The sequence below is a fragment of the Mycteria americana genome, chromosome 1 (genome assembly GCF_035582795.1).
Source record: "Mycteria americana isolate JAX WOST 10 ecotype Jacksonville Zoo and Gardens chromosome 1, USCA_MyAme_1.0, whole genome shotgun sequence".
Taxonomy (NCBI): Eukaryota; Metazoa; Chordata; class Aves; order Ciconiiformes; family Ciconiidae; genus Mycteria; species Mycteria americana.
The window spans coordinates 188,210,263-188,231,629 of record NC_134365.1 but is presented as its reverse complement, the minus strand read 5'-3'; the positions used below and the strand labels follow the sequence as shown (position 1 = coordinate 188,231,629).

General features: G+C 36.0%; 1 protein-coding gene across 5 annotated transcripts in view; it reads left to right on the top strand.

Moving 5' to 3' along the window:
- The window catches only part of VWA8 (von Willebrand factor A domain containing 8), a 195,783-nt gene that overhangs the window by 92,667 nt on the left and 81,749 nt on the right, over positions 1 to 21,367 (top strand). For all 5 annotated transcript variants that reach the window (XM_075488851.1, XM_075488840.1, XM_075488830.1 and 2 more), the window contains exons 22-25: positions 11,491 to 11,566; positions 12,260 to 12,395; positions 13,690 to 13,809; positions 15,770 to 15,975. In XM_075488851.1, the coding sequence (XP_075344966.1) occupies positions 11,491 to 11,566; positions 12,260 to 12,395; positions 13,690 to 13,809; positions 15,770 to 15,975 (538 nt within the window). The remainder of the gene's footprint in view (positions 1 to 11,490; positions 11,567 to 12,259; positions 12,396 to 13,689; positions 13,810 to 15,769; positions 15,976 to 21,367) is intronic.

Sequence of the window (21,367 nt, the reverse complement as noted above, 5' to 3'; positions counted from 1 at the left end):
ATCTAGTTTACAAAAAAAACCCAAACCAGTTCTCTACTAAGCTTGTAGATATTTTGTGGGGAGAAATGCAGTCAGTAGCTTATGGCATAGATGTATTTTGTTAGAAAATACGCTAGAATGTGCACTTCATCTTTGATAGCCTTGGGTGTTTCTGCAGATTTCCTAGCTAGCTACCATCAATACTGTTACGCATGCCAACAGGAAAGTATTTCTAAATATCATACTTTTAATGGTGCTCATGTACCTGAATTACAGATCTTGAGAAACTGAATGTTCAAAGCATGCATTTTAGTTGATTACCTTGTAAGGGAAAGGAATAATATTAATGCTTTCTTCTTGAAAAATGTGGAGGCAATTCAGTGTCAGATGAAGGTGGACATTCTCTGCCCTTTCAGAAATGTGTCTGACAGACAGTACCTCATTAGTCCTTGGAATTTGGGTTGCAGACTCTCTAGTTCCACTTTAACTAGTCTCTCTGGAAACAAGTAGCACTTGTCAGCTTCGTATCCTGAGGCTCTGAGTTTCTAGTGAGGGAGTGAATCTGTCAGAAAATGGCTGATGATGACATCATGAGTTCTTGAATTTGCCCGTGTCGATTGTCACTTCATATAATTTGCTATAAAACAAGTAATATGCGTGTATGTATAATAATGCCAATACAGAATGGGTGTTGCAACTGAATAGTATCTGTTCTGGAGTAGAGAGATATATCCTTAGCTATAAAATATCCTTCTTGGTGGCTATAATTAAGATGTAGCCAGAGAAGAAACTGCTGGAGTGGAAAAAAAATCTAAGAAGAGCTTTAAAATTAATACAATGAAGATCTTTGCTAAAATGTACTGTTATGTAACAAATAAAAGTAGTGAATAAATAATAGACAAAAATAATTAGACTGAATTTCAGAAATATTCTGATTTATGAATCTAATTGCCATTTTTCAAAAACTTTTTTTTAAAATGGTATTTAAGTGCCAAAATCATGAAGATATTCCAGAAATGTTTGCTTTCAATAGCTTGTGAGGTAAATAAGGGGGAAATACGCTGTGATGTAGTATAGTACAGTTTGTTATGCAATGTAATTGATGTAGGTGTCTTTTATAGAAAAATACCTCACCCCTTTTGCCAACAAGCAGGAACATAAAAGAACTAAAAATGCCATTAAATCTGGTTTGGTTTTGGTTGTTGATTGTTTGGTTAGGGTGGGGTTTTTTGCTTGGTGGGTTTTTGTTGGTTTGGTTTTTGGTTGTTGTTTTGGGTTTTGGTTTTTTGTTTTTTTTTATTGTCTTGATGAAACAGTATAAGGAATTCTGCTGATCTAACACTATGTGTGGTCAATGACATTCAAGCAGGGAATATTTACCTTAGAGTCAATGACCTATTACCAGGAGTAATTTTAAAATCTCACGTTTTATGTCTTATACTTCAAGATGATGAGAGGAGATAGAAGACAGAAAAAAGAGAGTGCTTTTCCTTAAACATCCTTTCTAACATCTGTATTTACTTGCTCTACCACTGGTTCACATGAGAAGGGTCAGACTGACCTTAAGGTTTCGATTGCTTATGAAGGTTATAAATCCTTTTTCTTAACCTCTCTTACAGCACCTCATTGAGAAGTTTTATTTTCTTGAAATTGTTAAGTCTCTTAAATCATTTTGGAACCATAAAACTGAAAATCTTAACTGGAAGGAAGCTGGAAGGAAGAGTTTAAGAAAAATGTTTGCTTATAAATTATTCAAAAAGTTGGCTGCTTCCTCTTGCTTACTTCCTAATATGAGGAGTTGATCAGGAGTTGACCAACTCTCTCATCGCATTAATTGTGGCGTTATAGGACTCTTTCCGAAACAGGTAATTTGGGGTAGGCTCTGCACAGCCTCTCTGTAGGACTGCACTTATGAAGCATCTTGCTGCTTTTCTGTGTTAAGGAAGAACTTTCATCTGCCAGGATTTCCCAGTCACTCCTTTCCTGCAAGAGTAAGTTTCGGCACAGAAATCCTAAATTTTGTTTACCCTGCTGGGATGGTTGTTTCCATTTTGTGCACCCAGGACACTGGCTACACGTTACAGAACAAACAACAGCGTTACCTTGCCTAATATTAAACTTTAAGGTTTTACTGCTTTCACCTTGAGCACGCATTCGTCATGCTACTAGGAAGGTGAAAATCTATGAGGCCTGTGCAGTCACAAGCCGATGAGAGATCTGTATAGAAATTAAACACATCCCAGCTGACTTTCTAAGAAACTTTGATGTCCTCCAAATAAATGTAACACAGAGTCAAGTATTTGTGTCGCTCCTAAATGCGTGAACCCTGGAAAGCCTCATCATTTTATGAACCTTGCTGTTACTACTTCTACCATCTCTCATGTGAGTGATGTGGAAAGAAATTGCCAGTGGTTCTACACAAAAATCTGAAGTTAAATTTGGTAGACTAAATTGTGGATCTGTAAAACAAATTTCATTGAATCAGGAAAAAGATTTTCATGGAAACTGATAATACGTTGCTTTAAATAACAAAGTTTCTTGGACCAAGAAGATTCCACAGAAGAAAAAAAAATTTAAAGCTTTAGAGAAGACTCAGGCAAGACCACGTGCCCTATTAAGACTATAAAATCCTTCTTAGCACTGATGAGAGTAGTAGATAAATACAAAAATGTAAGCTCCCAGCTCTCCTGCATGATAATGTCAGAAGAAAGTATCATGAACTTTAGACTGCTGGCTCCTTTGATGTGATCAAAGAAAAAAAGATTAATTTTACTTCTCTTATCATCAAATTAGTAACTAATTGCACACAAAAATGGTTTTGCTGAAGTAAAATGTCCTTTACCTGTCATTGAAACATTTAGGTTTGCATCTGTTTGGAATTAAGTCATACTGTCAAGCTGCTTTTAAATTTTAATGACAATGATTTCTCCTCCTTGAAGTTACTATTTTTGTGTAGACTATATTACAGAACTACAGTATTTGTTTCCAATGCAAGCTTGATTTATGGCTCCTTTTTTTGTTTGTTTGTTTGTTTTTTGATTGTGAAGAGACTTCTAATAGAAAGTTTTCTAAATGCTTAGGTTCTGGCTAGGAAGATGTAAAATTCAGTGACTCACTTTCTATAGTAGTTTCTGCTAGTATAAATGAGATGCTAGGTTTTAGATGCTAAAGGCATTTGGATTAATATATACATCAAGGTTTTGGAGTCATATGGTGTTATATGATCTCAGCTTTAATTAAAATACCCCTCTAGTCTTTAATACATGAGCTTAAAAAAGGGGAAAAAAAGATTTACATGTAATTTATTCTCATCTGAAATCTTAATTTAGGCAACTAAAGAGAACTGGAAAAATACTGTGGAGAACACATAGTGTCAACTCAAGACCTGTGAAAGCTGCCACCTCTGTTCTGCTGGAGTTGGATTGGCTTTAAGTCATGTAGCCAAAAAGAGCAACTGGCAACGGGAAGCCTCTGAAATTATTATCTGCCATCATGAGTTGTGCTCCTAATTGCTCTGATAGCAAACAAAATTCTCTCTGTCTTGGTAGTCCCTTTAAGAAAAATTAATTGTGGAAAGAATGTCTGTGTTCCAAGCAGCACATTTGCTTGGTTCAGGAAGGCACAATTTTCATTTTTCTGTGTCAGTACCTTTTCTTTAAAGTTTGGTGTACATCACACTCCTTGATTTTTGAGATATTCAAAAGCTGGCGGGATGCAGTCCTGGGCACTGTGGCTCTAGGTGGTCCTGCTTGAGCAGGGGGTTGGACCAAATGACCTTCAGAGGCCCCTTCCAACCTCAACCACTCTGTGATTCTGTGATTTACTAACAATTTCTGCAAGGTAGCAGCTGGATGACCCCAGCTGGCTCTTATTCTAGGCATGTTGTAGTAGTATGTCTTGCTAAATCAAAATTGTTCAGTAGGAAAAAAAAAAAAAAAAGAAAAAAAAAGTTAAAAATTAGTTTATCTTATCTTTATAAAATTAGATAATCCAGCAGTGGTTGTTCCATGTGGGCAGTCCATTTGCACTGTCCTTAGCTGATGCCCTAATGTGTCAGTATGGAAGAGTAGTTAAAGTTCAGGGAATTAAGAAACAGCTTCAGACTCACCATTGTTTTCAGAACAAGAAAAATAAGAACATTTTGTGTAATGAGATTAAGTTTGATAACTTCTAGAACATTTATTTGTTGTTATGATATGAGTGTAAATCATGAGCAGTTGTTAAGCAGAAATTTCTCTGAGATGTTTTCTGCCTTCATGCTGTCTCAGCCATAGATCAGCCATAGGAAATGCAAAAATTACAGTCCACCATCTCCTCTGCAGAGTGTCTATCACAGGCATTCATCTACACAATTCAGAATGTTCAGGAATGAAAGGTAATGATCCTTTCCACTGCAATGGGAACTTGGTTACTCTCAGCTAGTGGGAGAACAGGATCCCCCCTGAGCTACTACAGATGTTGTCACTGAGGTCATAATAAGTAAAACTACTCAGCCTCAACTCTGACGTCTTCAGTATGTAGATCTGCAGTTATTTAGTTGTGTGAGAACATTGCCCTCGCTTACAGAAATAGAAGCTTTTGATGAGTAGACTGCAGTGTAATCTACATCAACAATTTATTGATGGCTTATGAATGGATTTTCTGCTGCTCAGAGCCTCAGTGAATCTGCAGAAGATATGAAATGATTAGTTCTGTTCAAGTGTTCTCTTCCTGTGTATCAAGAAAATAATCTTCTAGGAAATTAGTTTATTGTCAAAAAAGAGAATACGAATCTTCATAAAGTCGTATGACAAAAAGAGGGAGTGTTTTCTGGTGTACAAGAGTTGTTCTCTGTAAGGTCAAAAAAGTTAAAACTGCTTATAAATAGTTTGACGCCTTTTCATGAAAATAGAGAATATAGGAAGTTTTCTTCTTTAGCTTTTAAGTAAAAGGGGCTGTGCCCTTAAATTAGACATATTAAATCTTAGTTCTCCATGTGGTATCTTTTCTTACAAGTTGAGAAAACTTGTTTTCCACTTTTCTAGGCATTAACATATATGCTAAAGCAATTTGGCTTTGTTGTAAATTTGATGTTTCACCACTGTCAACAGAATACTAACTGCTATAGAAATTCTATTTGTTATCTGATAATCTTACTATTATTTTAGAAGATATTGCACTACCTTATTCTGTTCTCCTAATGTTACATTTCCTTTCAAAGAATTTACCTGTGTAAATTGTGTATTTACCTGTGTATTGCATCTTCCTGTCAATGTTATTCTGTTCTAGTGACTGATGATTGGAAAGTGTGATACAGGGCTCATTTTAAGAATCTGCTACATTCTGTGTTGTGCCTTTTCTAGTTCCCTAATAAATTACAATAATCTGATGATCTTTTCTTCCAAAAATTAACTGAGTTTACATATGTTATCCTTTTCAAAATAAACATAATTTTGCTGTGATCTTTAACAATCAAATTAATGGAGAGGTTTGGGGTAGAAAAATGAGCTTATGGTGTCCCTACAAGCAATACTTACTAGAAACTGTCCATTAATCTTTAGATGTTAATTTTCTTTCCCTCTTTTTCAGCACACGTAATCAGTATAAAATCTAATTACCTGTTTCCCCTATTGAGATAATTTAAAACTACCCTTTCAGATTTATTGACTTCAGATTTTTTAAATTCTAATTCAAAAAGTTGTTTCAGAAGGAATAACTTCCTTTGCCCAAGACGCAGGTGAACACCTGATACTGTAGAATTACAGTGTACTTGTTCGCAGAATTGCATTTGGTTATCTTCTCTTGAAAGAATGTAGGACCATGTAAAACAATTTAAATGCTGATATAGCTCTGCAGGTCTGTTTTTAAAAATGAACAACCCAGAAAAGCGCTCTCTGTAGTGGGCTGTTGTTGAAGCAAGTGCTCTTAAGCTGCACCGGTTTATTGGCAGAATCCCTTGAACACAGTGAAGATGTGTGTGTATGTTGTATATTTGTATGTTGGCAGCCACAAAAAAAAGGCTAGGTAATTTTTCCTGATGATTTTGAGTCATGAATGTATACGTCTAGAATATTTTCTTTTAACGTTGTACAGTAACCTCATAGTGTGTGCTTTATTCTTTACACAGCTCAGGTTTGGAAATAAATAATAAGATGACATATTTTTGTTATGAAGATTTATGTTGTGAAGCGCTGAATGTATTGGCTAGCATATAATAGGTGTCTTTACGGGTTTTGCTGTTGTCGTTTTTTCCCCTTTTCTTAAATACATTTTCAATCAATACAGAGTTGCAATGCAAAGCTTCCAAGAGTTCATGCAAGCTAATGGTTTCTGTTTCCAATGTTAGCTTTTCATAAGCTGGCTGACTAGCTCTGCTATTGCCAGATTCCAGGTGTTAGAGAGCTACTTCATTTGTCTTTTTGTAGGAATTGAATTCAGCTTGAATATCCTGCTGTGTGGCTGTTGGGGAGAAATAGCTTAGGTTAGAAGATCCCGTTGTTTCATTTTCCTCTAAAGCTGAAATAAGTTTCTCGCTGTTTACTCAGTGAAATGTATTCTTACACACAATAAGGGGAGCTGTAGGGTGTCGTGTTACTTCATTTATGGATTTTACAACTAGGGTGAGTGAATTTCTTATGTTGTTATAACAAATCATGTGAAAACGTTGCATCTCGTTTTGAAAGATGGATCACATATAAGTAATTCTGTAACTTAACTTAAGCATATAACCTGAATTAAACATATAATTCCCTTTGGCCTTTGTTCTGCCACCCGCAGTCATACTGAGTAATGAGGACCTTTACACTCCAAATAATTTCTTGAATTTTAAACAAATATATGTCCTGCTGAGTAGCTATAATGGACTAACAGAAAAAAAAATGGGGATTTAATTATCAGTGTATACAGATAAGTCAAAAAGGCTTTACAGTGTCATTTTAACAGAGAAATGAGACAGCTGGTTGGCTTTTCAGATATTTCAGAATTTCCTAAACATAGCAGTCAGATCATGCAATGCAATGGCTGTATGATAGGTTGGCTAAAGGAATTCATTTGTAAATGTCAAAGTCATGCAGATTCTTTCTTTGTGTTAAGATCACCTACTCTTCATCAGGATAATCCATGAGTGGATTAGCTAACCAATTAACAGCTTCAAATGGCCCTTGGCCTAATTATTTTTCAAATACTCTTAAAATTAGGTCACAGCAGATGGGTATATTCAAGTCAGATTGAAATGTAATTGAGAAGATATATATATATCTATGTACATAGGTATTTAGATAGATATCTCGCATTAATGAAGAACAACAATTATTAGAGCATATATTCTGTGTCTCTGATTTTTCCTTTCAACTACCATAAAGTTCCATTTGGAGAATAAGAGGAAGGCCAAACCTGAACCTGGTTTATCTAAGCTTGTTACCCGGAGCACCAGCCCTTAAAACACAAGGTTGCCTTCCATAGATATTCTCTTACCCTTTCAGCCTCAGTGTAAGTACATACAAAAGCCAGGACAGTATTCTTCAGCACTTGTCAAGATGGAGTGATTCCAGTGAATATGGAATATATACTTAATTTTTCCTCCTGGTTAGTTTCAGCTCCTGTGTCTCACCACAGGATATCCAGAATGCTTGGAGATTTACTTTCTTTCCATCTTTGCCTCCCATCCGGCCCTGTTTCAAGGTCTATCGATAGAACTATTCAGCTCTTCCAGACAACTCCAAATTTTTGTTTGAAAAGAGCCTGAGAGAATGTTTCTCCCATGAATGGAATAAGAAATGCAGAACTCATTGATTGGACTTGTGTAGAGGAGAATTCTATTCTAAACAATAAAATAGCTATCAGGTGCAGTTCCTCTCCTCTCTTTCTGGAGTAATTTTTTTAAATTCGGTTATTTAATAGAATTTGGGTAAATCTTGAAAATTGACAGGGATGGAATGGACTGAACAGTCTCTGTGGTTGATGGAAACTTCTCCTGCTGCATCTCATAGTTCTTCCCCAGAAAGAAGGCATTGCTGTCAAAGAAATAGTAACTGTCACAGAGTAGTATGTTCGAGTAAGTCTATAGACCTCAGAAAAAGCTGCCTTTAGGGTAAATAATGCACCAGTAGCAAAAAATAAATAAAAGGCAGTGATGTGAGCTAATAAACAAAAAAAACATCAAAAGAATTTCCAGAAGTCCTACTATGAATTGAGTGGTACTGTCAGAGGAGTTGCTGAGTTTCAGTAGCAGATCTTTTTTTTTTCTTTCTTTTTTTTTTATGGAGAGCTTGTGAGGATGGCTTGCTTGATAAAAATAAAAATACGTTCTTAGGAAAGACATTAGCAAGCTTTTCATATTTTTCTTTTGCAATCAGAAGACAAATCAGTTTAGTTGAGTAGGATGACAGTATGTCAGACAGCTTTTCTCACTCGCTTCTACATTCCCCCAGTCTTGCTTCTTTGTGTCAGAACTGTTTTCATCTTGGGTGCCAAATGTGATGAAATTAGGAGGTTTTGATATTCATGTCTTTGTTAGAGCCTCGTTAATATTAAGATGCTAATATTAATAAGTGAACGTGAATTACAGTTTTTAGTTCCTTTCCTGTGGGAGTGAAATTCTACAGTCTAATGTTTTGAGTGCCAGACATATTTTACACTTAGGAAAATCTGCATACCGTATTGTTCAGAAATATTTCAGACTTAGCATATTTTTATTATTCTATATTTCAGTGTCTTTACTTTTATACAATTCATTAAAAAGTGGAAAGTGAAGAAGAAAAAAACCCTAGGGAGGCAAATTATTTTTAGCCATTCTTTACTGTGTTTAGGTCATGTTAGGTTTCTGAAGAACAGAAATTAATGACAGCTAATTGCATAGGTTATGATTCTGAAAGGAAAATAACATTTATCTGTACTAACCCTGGCAAAATCATTCTTATATACATGGCTGAATGGTAATAGCCTAAGCAAGTACAGGAGTTTTGTATTTACTTATGTCATCAAGCCAATGGAGTTAATATTTGGCTGTATATTTAGTTCTATAATACATTGCAAATCCCTTGAAATATTTCCTTAAAATATTAGGGCTGGATAACAACAAAGTAGAATAAAGGAGGGAACCACAGATAAAATAAGAAAAATTTGTGGCTTTTCTTCCGTCACTGCCTGTGCCCATCCACACCACCACTAGAGATCTTCCTTTCCTGCCACTCTCTGTTCACTTTATTTTTTTCATGTGTTGGCTGCTAAGTGCACATTTATGATCTGTAAAGTATCCTGTAATGCTTCACCTTTCTTTACCTTATTCTTGTCCTATGCTTGCCTTAGATCCTCCCATTTTCTCCTTTCTATTACTTAAAAGACATCACAGTTCAAGTTTGACAAATCCTTCCTCTTTTCTCTTTGGATTAATTCCTTAAAATATTTTTGCATGAATTATTTCTGACTAATTAGTAATCTGTGACTGCCTTCATACACTCTAGGGTTTGGTTTACACATTGTAAAATTCTTCTACATATGCGACTGTATAGTATTGAACCAGAAATGATAACTGCTGATGGAGGTAGGCTGATAGATACAATCTGAGAATTTATTCCCTAAATAATCTGTGTTCCAGAAGCAATGGTTGTTGGTTTATTGTTATTTTTGCATCCATTATTGATTTCTCTGCCCAATGTAGAAATGGGTAGACAAGCAGGATGGCAATAGAAGCTTTGTTTTTATGTCGATGGTAGGATTTCTAAGAAAATAGATTAGTGCTACTGCTTATTTTGGTGGTTTAAAAATTATGTGTTGCATGTGAATACAATATGAATATTACTGTTTTGGGGAGTGTTGCTGCTTGTGAGAGGCCTCATTTGACCAGGGTTAAATGAAGTGGAGGCGATCCCAGTTTTGTAACCTTTCCCCTCCTGGGTTAAAGTGCAGATGAAGTCGACAAATATTAAAAATCTCTGTTCCCGCCCTATGCTTTATTCCTGTGCATGGGAAACACTGGGATAAATCAATCAGGAGTTTAAAGCTAAACAAGAAATTATTAGGTTTTAGGGACAGAAATCCTGCTGACAGCAGTTTCAAATAAAGGAAATTTGCATGTTATGCTGACAGTTTAAAACTGTAATTGGAAGCTGGCCATTTAATAGTTTGCTGCAAACAGTACTGTGTTTGATTTCCTGTACCCACGGAGCTTATCAGAATATTATTATTTTTTTACAAGGTATTACAAAATTAAAGATAGAACTAAGGTGGATATTTGGAACAGTGAGTCAGCTTAGCTTAAGCAAACAGTTTTGTTATACGCATGGCTGTGAAAGGTAAGAGATTTTTGTTGCATCAGATCTCACATGCAGTGCAAAGGTTACCAACCTAACCTGTCAACCGGCGTGTGGATCTCCAGCAGCGTAAGTGAGGCTCTCCTGATGGGCTATGTCACGTGAATAGTCCCTCATTCTGTTGACGCAGGCTAATCCAAATTTTGAAATACAGGAGGAAAGGGATGGCATAGCCTACTTGCCCTCAGGTTGAATCAGATATCCCGTTAACTATGAAACCGTAGGAGTCACGGGGATCTTCTGTCATCACCCATCTCTGGATTATTCCTTAGCTCATTGATCCCTCTGAACCCCAAGGTAAATGGGGTTGGTTTTATGGATCTTGGCAAAGATTTTGACGAGTATTTCGTAGAGTCAGGAGGGGCTTTCCCTATGGTACGGACATAATTTATATAGGTAAATCCAGTGTGGTGATGTCTGTTGCTGGACCTTTCTGAATTGCAACTGGTTTTTATTTATCTGTACCTTCAATGGTGGTTGAAATAGATGAAAATAGTGAAGATTAAGGAATATTCTCATTAGAGATTTTAATTAACACTATTTTAAATTTGAAGGAAAAAAGTCATTTGAGCAATTCAAACACAAATACAATTTCAAAAAGAAATACTATGTTATTAAAACCTCTGTCCCATCTAAGAGCTTACACTGTCCATGATATAAAATGTAGCAAGTGCTAGTAAAAATTATTCCATCTGGTATGGTTTATATAGAACTAAAAATAGTTGATTTTTAGAATTCCACATGAGTATGTTTAGTCTTTTTTTTTTTCTTGGTGGTATGTGGAGAAGAGCAACTAAAACATTAATGATTTGACTATGATACTGCAAATTCCTGTTTGGTTCTTCTGGAAAGATTCCCCTGTTTGTCACGACAGTTTAAGCGTGCTTAATTAGAAATAGTAGTAACAGTAGTAATGTGCCTACAGGCAAAAGATACAGATTCACTTTTCAGTGTTTTTGTTTCCAGGGATTATGAGAAATTGAGAACTACCGTGAAAGCCATGGCAGAGGCAGGGATACTCAGCTTTGACCACTAAGCTGGCACAGCATTGTTCTCAGTTTTAAGTTCTTCAAGAATTCTAAAAAAAAAAACAAAACCAAAAGATATGTTTTCCTCTTAGAAAAAGAGAGCCTTCAGTTTTTCATTTATTCATTTTGTGTTTTATTGTAACTAAAATTCCTGTGTATTTTTAGTTAATACTGTCTATTTTTCCACATTTCAGGGATACCACTGTACAAAGCCTTACCCTACAACCTTCTGTTAAAGACGGCCTTATTATATATGAAGATTCACCACTGGTCAGTAGTAACATTTGGATTGTTTCTTTGGAAATGTTTTTCATTAAAAACAAGTAGTTAAACATGCTGGCTTTTCAAATTAGAACATTCTTTGTGATTTGTTTACTTTCATGGCATAGTCAGTGCATGTGGTAACATTTCATTAACTTTTACTTTGATCACATTTGTCATGTTTGCTGTGCCAAATGCTGAGTAAGATGATAGTCTTGAGAGCCTGCATGCGCAAAATAAGTATGGAAAATAATTTAGTATTAACCTGACACATTCTAACTGCTAGAGTGGTATTTTCTTCCTTCTCTTTTGTAGCCTCTCACACCTACCTGCTAAGTTGGACTCCAAACAGCTCTTGCAGCCATTCTTTAGTTCTTTCAGCTTCATGTTGACAGTCTAGATGGAAACTGCTTTTGCAGTTCTCTGTCAGCACTCCAGTTCATTCTTGGTCAGGCTCCTCACTTCCCTCCCTGGCGCAGCCCTTTCCATCCCTATCCTGAAGAAACAGAAATGCCCACCTTTCTTGTCTTGCATGCTTCCTCTTCTCTCTGCTACGGCTCGGTCATAGCTTATCCCTGTTCTGAGTCCCTTTCTTGTCTCACTGCCACCGAGACGTCACTACTACTGACTGAGAAATCAGTAATGCAGTTTCTTGCAGTTACTTTTTTGAGGTTGTGATGTTTTGATTCTTTTCCTTCCTAGGTAAAAGCAGTGAAGTTCGGACATATTTTGGTAATTGATGAGGCAGACAAAGCACCAACCAATGTTACCTGTGTCTTAAAAACTTTAGTAGAAAGTGGGGAAATGGTTTTGTCAGATGGAAGGCGAATTGTTGCCAGTAAGTAGCCAGAAAGCGTTTTGATCATTGACAGTAAAATGTAACGTGTTGAGTTACTAAGTAGAGACCCAAAAGAGTCCAAATGGAAAAAGTACTTGCTGCTAAAAGGTTAACAATTAAAGAATTTACAGTAATTTTCTTTACTACTATTGCAATAGCCACAAAGGTTTTCTTAAATTAGAATTCTCGTGAATTTTGCTGAAAAATTAAAACAAAAAAAACCCCCAACAAATTGTAAGTTGACCTCTCTGCTTCTCATTCACCATAAGAAATAGAGATCTAGTAGACCAAATTATGGTCTTGGTTATGCCCATCTGGACAGTTGGGGTATAATTTGATCAGATCTAGAACTGAAGATATGAGTATATCTAATGTTGAATTGTTAAGGGTTTCATCTAATCAAATATTGCGTATGCTTATATTATTTAAATATATCCTGCAAGATGAGAGTATTTTGTAATTTAATGGAATTTAATTCATGTGAAGTGCAGGAACTAAACATTTTTCATTATTTTTCAAAGAAAGACCGTGTTTGAAATGCCCTCTTGATGTTAGTAGACACTGTACTTTGCGTAATGAGTTTCTTTTTAACAATATTGGGAACAATGTTTAAGTATGAGCGGAGCAATCATTCAGTGCTCACATGGCACAACACTTGAGTTTTGCTTGTCATTATAAACTGTAGGTGGGCATTTTTTTAAAATATCGAGCTAGCCAGTCTCAGTTACTACTGAAGTTTTTTAGAGGAGGTAAAAGGATTCCCGAACTCCATATGCCACTGGAAACATGCTGCAAGGGAACAAGTGGGGCCAATCTGACTCATTTTGGAGAAACAAGAATCTTCACATGTGTGAAATCATGTGTCTCTGGCTTCTCACAGATTGTTGTAATAACCAGGATGAATTTCAGTCCTGCGTTCCTAGATCAGATAATGTCAGACCTATATAAAAACACGTTTTATTCACCATTGTCTTCATCATTTTGGTGAAATTAAATATAAACAGGACAGGTAGTCCCCACCGCAAGAACAGTGGATGCATTTTTATCTTTTTAAATGAAACACTTCAGTTAAATTTTCATGAAACAAATTATGAAACTTTAAAATGAAACCTAGAACACTCATAGTTGAATGACATGTTAAGAAGCTATTGAGCCTTTTTTTTGTAACTGTTCTTCAAATTCTAAGAAGAACATAATTAAATTAGAATAATTCTTCTAATCTAATTATATTTGTTTAATTCATTCACAATGCAAAGCTTAAATATCCAATTAATACATTTTATTTATTTTCCAGATCATGCTCGTGTAGAGGGAAGAGAAAATGTAATAGTTATTCATCCTGATTTTAGAATGATAGTTCTAGCAAATAGACCTGGTTTTCCTTTCTTGGGTAATGACTTTTTTGGCACATTAGGTAAGTGATTCATCTTAAATAGTGATCTTTAATAGAATTGATTAATAGAATGACTGTCTTTATTCATTAGATTTCATGTGGAGAAGGGGTCCTTATGCATATTGATACTTTGTTTCACATAAGACACTCAGGGTGAGATTCAGCTTGAAGACTTAACATGTAAATTTACATATCTTAATAAAAGTGCCTGAACTTGCCCTGAAGTGAACAGCTATATGTGGTCATCTGTGTTACAATTGATTTGTTTTATGGGACCTGGACAAGCACAGCAGACAGACAAGGTTACAAGAAATCTTTGTTAATGAGTGTATATTGCATACGAATATAGCAAAAACATGAGCTGTAAGCAGCTCGATACCTGACATCAGTGGTTAACGCAACTGCTCGCTATTTTTTTTCCCCATATCAAGTACGCCACAGGCCAGGTGCTGTCCTCTTCAGTACAAGAGGTGGGAGCTTGATGGATGGTTCTTTTCTCTCCTCTCAGCAGTGGAGGCTACTGTCTTTTTTGGTGTTAGCACTGTGCTACCTGCTTCTTAATCCTCATTAGCCTCTCCATGCCCATGGCCATGTGTGATAGGCCTTATTAAAATATATGTATTTGGCAAGATATTGAATTCATCCTAGTTTCAGGTAGGCTGTCCAAATTTCACATCAAAATTTATTATATCAACAGCAGCCTTGTTTCAGAAAGCTCCTGGTAGGTCCTAAAAATTCTGTGTATCAGCAAAGATTCCCCACAGCTTCATCTCACAGCAAAAGCAAGAATTTACATTGCATAAGGGCAAGTGATGAAGAATTCATTGGCCTGTATAGTCCAGTGTTAGTCTAAGTGGGCCTCTGGCAATGCTTTGGCAGTGTTTCACCAGGGCTACGAACTGAATAGCCCTCCAGACTCCACTGACTGTTTTATCTATGTTAGTTTAACCATTTATGTGCAGGCACCTTAATTTATGTGTTTTTATCTGTTAGCTTTGGCTGTGATGCTTATTCTGCAAGAAATAATAATGTACTCATAAGAGCAGGTGCAAACCCCATTCCGTATTGCATGATAGCTTTTTGTTTTTCAGATGTAGTTCCCAGTGAATGGGGATTCTGTGTCAGAGACTCATTGGCTCTGAATTTCACCCAGCTATGTTGCCCCAAGATGTTTTAGTATAGCCTAGTTCTTTTTCATGACCTAATTTCCCTCCTTGCATGGAGCCTTTAAACAAAATTGATCATTCCAGCATTATTGCTTTTGGCTCACGTGGCAGAGGCTTGGTTGAGGTTTTGGGGTTCTTTGTTGATTTTGTTTTTCAAGCATAGGGGCTCTTCTGCTTTTAATCCAAGTCCTTTTTCAGCAGGATCTGATCATGCTTCTGCAAAGTTTTGTATGACTGTTAAAGGACTCTTTATTAATAAACTCAATTTTATAGATTATATGACTGGGACCAATATAATGCAAATATATGGGAAGAATATCTTGCCAGTTTTCCTACCGTACTTCAAGACAGGCAGAGAGAAAAGATAGATGCAGTATTTCCTCTTGACCTCTCAACTGGGTGTGCATTAGGGCATTCCTGCATATCAAGATTTCCCTGCATCCTGTGGTGTTTTGAAGGTGTTCACAAATTGATCCCATTCAACCTGTTACTCTTTCTTTAAACCTTTTTTCTTTTTTTTTTTTTCTGTATTCATTTGACTTGTGTTTCTTCTTGAAGTTAATTTCTCCCCTGTGATCACCTTCATTAAGATGACAGGAGAGAGCTCCATGTTCCTGGGAATCTTGATGTTCTTCATAGCAAGTTTGTCCTTCACATTTTTCAATGTAGTTTTTGTCTTGTTTTGTTTTAACAAGCAGGTATTCTGCATCCTCTTGAGTCATTGCTTTTCCATTTAAGGTGCTGTATGAAACTTAAAGGGGCTGTTGTGATGCTACCTCTTTAAATTACTTAACTGTATGCTTTTTTGCTTTTAGGGGACATTTTTAGTTGCCATGCTGTTGATAATCCCAAACCACATTCTGAACTGGCTATGCTTAGACAATATGGTCCTGATGTTCCAGAGCCGATTCTTCAGAAACTGGTGGCTGCTTTTGGAGAACTGAGGAGCTTAGCTGACCAAGGAATTATTAACTATCCCTATTCAACTAGAGAAGTTGTGAATATTGTAAAACATTTACAGGTACAGTACATTAGATTTCATTGAAAACTTGAGTTCATCACTACTAATTTTTAATGCTTGAAGGTTTTAGAAAAAGATGCAATTATTGTTCATGCATTTTTATTTCATTTTTTATGAAAAGTTTTGCATTTTGAAGGAATCATCATATTCAGATGTTCAGATAGTCTGAGGGTAAGGAGCGCAGATGTACACAGGCAGATATTTTTTCTGTGTGTTTATTTATAGATATAGAAAATACCTGAGAGTCTGTTTTTCTACTATGTGAGAAAATATCACATTCGTACTGTGAATACAGTATGCAACGTTTATACTAGCCTACATTATAAAAGTTCCGTATTCGGCATACAATACTTCCAGAATAATGCAACTTTATGCTGCTTTAGAAATTTTGGTTTTAATAATTTCCTGGGGGAAAACAACCCTGCAGCGTAACAGTTAATACATCACAGATGGAATTTTTCTAAGGAAAATGTTAGATGGGTAACAACTTAGCAAACAGGTACTTGGGAACCGTGATTGCTTCCTACACGCATTTTAACTGCAAAATAGTGAATTCTGACTTAATGATGATTATTTTTTAAAGGTTACAGTAGAGTCTGACTTCTGTGTTTATAAATTGAAGAATACTTTTTGTCTGAAGTATTTGAAATATAAAGTGTCTTAATACTCTTTGAAATAACAATGCTTTTATTTTTTTCTGTTTATAATCATAAAGTAGGCAATTTATTAATTTATAGACTATTTCTTGAATTATTGAATCCTAGATTGAAAAAAGATTAATGGAAATATTAATGCAATTTTTACAATTAGGATATAGTTTCTCATAAAATCTTTGGCCTACTGTTCCTGTGTTTAACACTGCATAGTATAACAGGGTTGCATGATGATTTTGTGTTTGTGCTCATGAACATATTCACATATATTCACCCATATACACAGACATTTAGATCCTGCGGCTTAGAATTACTACTTTTAAAAAGTAGTTCATCTAGATTCAGTTCATCTAGATTTGTGGGGAGGATAGATTTTTGTGCTCCACAGTCTCTAGGGTGCAACAAAGTCTTGAGACAAAGTAAATCGGTGCTACTATGATATCAATAATGTAAAGAAAAAAGAATTATATCTTTGTAACTTTGTACTAAGGGTTAACAAAATTCAGACCTAAAACCTGAGGAATCCATCCAAATAAACATGTAAGCAGAGTATTTTATTAGGATACAAAACCAGTTGATAGGTATTCCCTTACCAAACTAACAGGAACATGTACCATGTTGATAGTATCACTGATGTCTTTAAACACACAGTTGCATTTGAAATGAAAGTGGAAGAATTACAAACTTGAGGAACAGTTGCTGTGCTGCTGAAAATCTGGTGGTTTAGGGTTTGTGTTAAATGAACTCCTTCCCATCTTCATACTCTGGCTGTTCCTACCTTCCATCCTAACCTCCTTCCTTCATCTTCTGTCTCCAAGTAATCTGAAGTTTGCGCTGTCTTCTGTCACCAACTGGTGCGGAAACATACGGACTTAATTCTTTTTTGTTTTTCTTTGAGTGTGAGCAGCATCTAATTGAAGATTGGAAGAGCTGCATTGCTAATTGTCTTAACGGCACTTACTCTCTGCTTCCGTCTCCTTCACTTAACCAGATTAGTATGGTCACTTCAGCCTGGGCACTGGGCACAGATCAGCGGGGAAGTTTCCTGTCTGCTAAGTTTTCACCTCTTTCAAAGTCAAGTGTAAATATCCAAATAAATCTCCAACATACAGCTTTGATTTCTTCTGTAACATTTGTTTTCAAGATCCTAGTCTCTTTGAAAGGATGCAACATTTTGTTTACTGTAACTTGTTTTTCAATCTGAATAAAGTCTGGGAGTAGCCAAATGTAAACAATGAATATAAACATAATGGTTATTCCAAAGTAAGAAGCTTTTAGGGCTTCAGGTAGAGAAGAAAGAGGAAGGAGGGAAATGAGTCAATAAAATTGCTGGTCCTTAGGAAGGAAGGAGGGAAGTTAGTCATGTTGTTAAACAATTTCCCTTACAGCAGTTCCACAGACCCACTCTCTTTGTACTATTGTGTTGATTTCTTTCACATAATTTTGGAATTTTTTACTTCTGCAAAAAAGAGTTGGTTGTTTTGGAGAAAAAATTGCTTCTCTGCAATCTAACGTACAAGTTTTCACGAGACCTTTTGTATGTTGTTTCGCAGAGTTCAGGTTCACCCGATGTCTCTGGTAGATGCTAATCAGGCAAGCCACGTTAGTCCAGATAAAATGGAAATAGGTTTTCTCCTAACTCTATTTAGTTTGGAAAAGCTGAGATTTTTCTGATAGGCCTTCTTTCTTGTTTGTATATGAGATTGCTTTTTAATAGTAGGTACTAGTATAACAATTTTCAAGCAGCAAATGTCTAAGGTACCTTCTGGCCCTGAAGTCTACTAGTCATCGGGCTTTTAGGCCTGTTCAGTAAGCTTTTGTGCTAAGACAGTACTTTTTCTCTGTTCAGCCTATTCTTGAAAGGAAACTAAGCTTACCAAATCACAGTTTGTATCCCTTTCTCTCCTTGCGGCCCTACTCACATGAATAACCACCTTTTACCCTTTTGGCCAACCGCAGTGAATCTCAGTTACCAGTTTTCAAAGTTAATTAGGTTTCTGCTGGTTTAATCAAAATCAGCGGCTATCTGACAGAGAGGAACAGACTGAAATTAGTATCCCTGTGAATGAAAAGGCAGGGGGAGAATTCAAGTGTTTTGCTTGGCAGTAGATGATACCACTAAAGACATGAGCACCGGTTAATCAATCAGTATGCACGTTGCTCAGGATGAGCCGTAGACATGGGGCTTCTTGCCTTGCTGACAGGACAACTGAGGAGACCCAGAGAGCGCTGGCAGCATTCGGTGAAAAGGCATGGGGGATAGAGGGGGAAGCCGAGGGCACGGAGGAGTGAGCAGGCAGGGAGAGATCTGTTAGTGTCGTGGGGGCAGGGTGGGCCTTTGGGATGGTGCCGGCAGGACGGGAAGTGAGCAGGCATCTGAAGGCACTGGAATATGTAGGGAAGTGAGTGGTAGTGAGGACATGAGGTAGAAGTCTAAAACAAAAATCTGGTCTCATTCCAGACTGGATACCAGATAATTTGTCACTTTCTTTTCAGGGTAGTGGTAGAAGTACAGTGGACCTCAATGTGTATATCATATTTTAATTAAGATTCTGTATTTGTACTGGGAAACTACTATTTTGCTGATAGCTTTTAAGCAGACTATAGCAATACATGTACTCATGGAAAGTTAGATCCATAAAAATACGGATTTTTCACCAAGCCGAATTCTGTCACAACTCTGTATCAAATAAAGCTATATATACATATATATAAAAATATATAAAATTGTTAAAAGCAAAACCTATGTTACTTACTATTTTAAGGAATAGCCAAGAATCTAAGCTGTGAAAATACTCCAAGGTACACATAGAGGTGTTACTTGTAAAGGGAAGAATCAATGAATGAGAACTGGACAGAGTGATGAGAGATCAATATTTTCTCCAGTAAACTGGTTTTAAAAATCAATAGAAACCAAATTATTTTTTTTAAATGTTCAACTCAAACATTCAACCTTTTTTTTTCTTTTTTTCCTTCTTCAAGTGAACTGTCATTGCCTTTCTTCAGTAAGCAGTTGTCCAGGCAGTTATTAAAAAGCGGTTGGATTTGTTCTGATTGAAACAAGAGAGTTGTGATTTTTTTAATAACTGAAGTAGAGGACCTTTTGACAAGTGGCTTGTGTTCAGAACAGGTTTTATTGACAGCAGCCATCAGTTGTACCTAAGGAAATACATTTTTTTATTATGTCATGTCCTACTGATCAAGAGGCATGGAACTATTGAGGCAATTCATTGAGGAGGAGGGTATCGATATCAGAACTTACACAATGATTCAGAAAACCGTGGACACACTTGGATACTACTAGTGAAAACCAGATAATATTTGAAGCACTTGACCAAGGTTTCTGCAGTATCTCGTGCAGGGCAGGGAAAAGAGTAGGTCATGAGTGAACAAGATAGCTTGGTGCCAGTTTGTTGGTTGTGCTTCACAGTGAGAAGGGAAGAACACAGAAAATGCAGTGTTCATCATCATAAGTGTTCTAAAATAATTACTTAAGGAAAGGTTTTGGTTATATAAAGTATCCACTTTTTTTTTCCCCCCAATATGATGTCTACTTTGACTCTAAGGTGCAATGTACGTTACAGAAGTTAGTACTTTCACTACTGAACATTGTCACAAACTTTTTGCATTTATGTTACATGTGAAATGTTTATACAGCCTTTAGTTAGAATAGCTGTTGGGAGAAATTTTATTTTTAGTAGCCTGTTTCATTTGGTAAGGAGTGGACATTGTAACCAGGGTGGCACAGGCTGTAGGACAACTGTATATTATCCCATAATAACTTGTATTTTGCTGATCTGTAATATGCAGAACTTCTAATAGGTTCCTCACGGACACATTTAAAAAGCAGGACATAGTTTAGTATGCTTTTATACCAACACTAGTACTGAAATATTCTGTAGCATGTACACCACAGATTAAAAAAAGGTTTGTACAAGCCTATTTCTAGCAGTGGTATTCATTCTACCACAGTAACTAGGTAATTTTAGTATTATTTGTGTCACGGATATTTTATTTCAGAGATTAGATATTTATTAAGTTGGGAAAATATTAAACTCCTGACTAAGGCTGATGTTTGATGAAGAGTACAGGACAAAACGTTTATGAAAATTTTATGTTTTCTTCTGGTTTAGTTTTTATTTTAGGACTCAGATATCTTTATTTTTAATTCTTTTATACATTTCTCTGACACTTCTGTTAAGTATGGGTTTGAAGTTATTTGTACCAGCCTTGCTCACTAATGGAGGAAAAAAACAGATAAGACTTCAACTCTCTAAAATACTTCTTCACATGTTTATCTTCATCACTGTGAATGTGTCATTCTGAGACAGGGAGATCCATGTCCTGGTCTCAAAGATCTAATATTTGAACGTAAGGCATATGAAGAAAAAGTGAGAAGTTTAAAATAAAAAGATTCTCATTCCTGTCTCTTGCCAAAAAAGGTAAAATAAAGCAGTTAGGTGGTAAAAACCTAGGATATATAGTAATTTGGTGATTTTTTTTTAATTATTTTTATTTACTCTATTTACATCTTACAAGAGTAAGATGATTTTTTTCAGATGTTTTATTAAAGAGTATCTGTGAAAAGGCTCAGTGACTTAGATGTGTTAATATATTCAACTTAAACAGCTGTTTTTATTAATGGCAAATAAAATCTAAATTTTGCACAATACGTGTTCTGTTTAAATTACCTGAATGTACCTCTAAAAAATAAGCTTACTGGAGACTGAAATTATGAC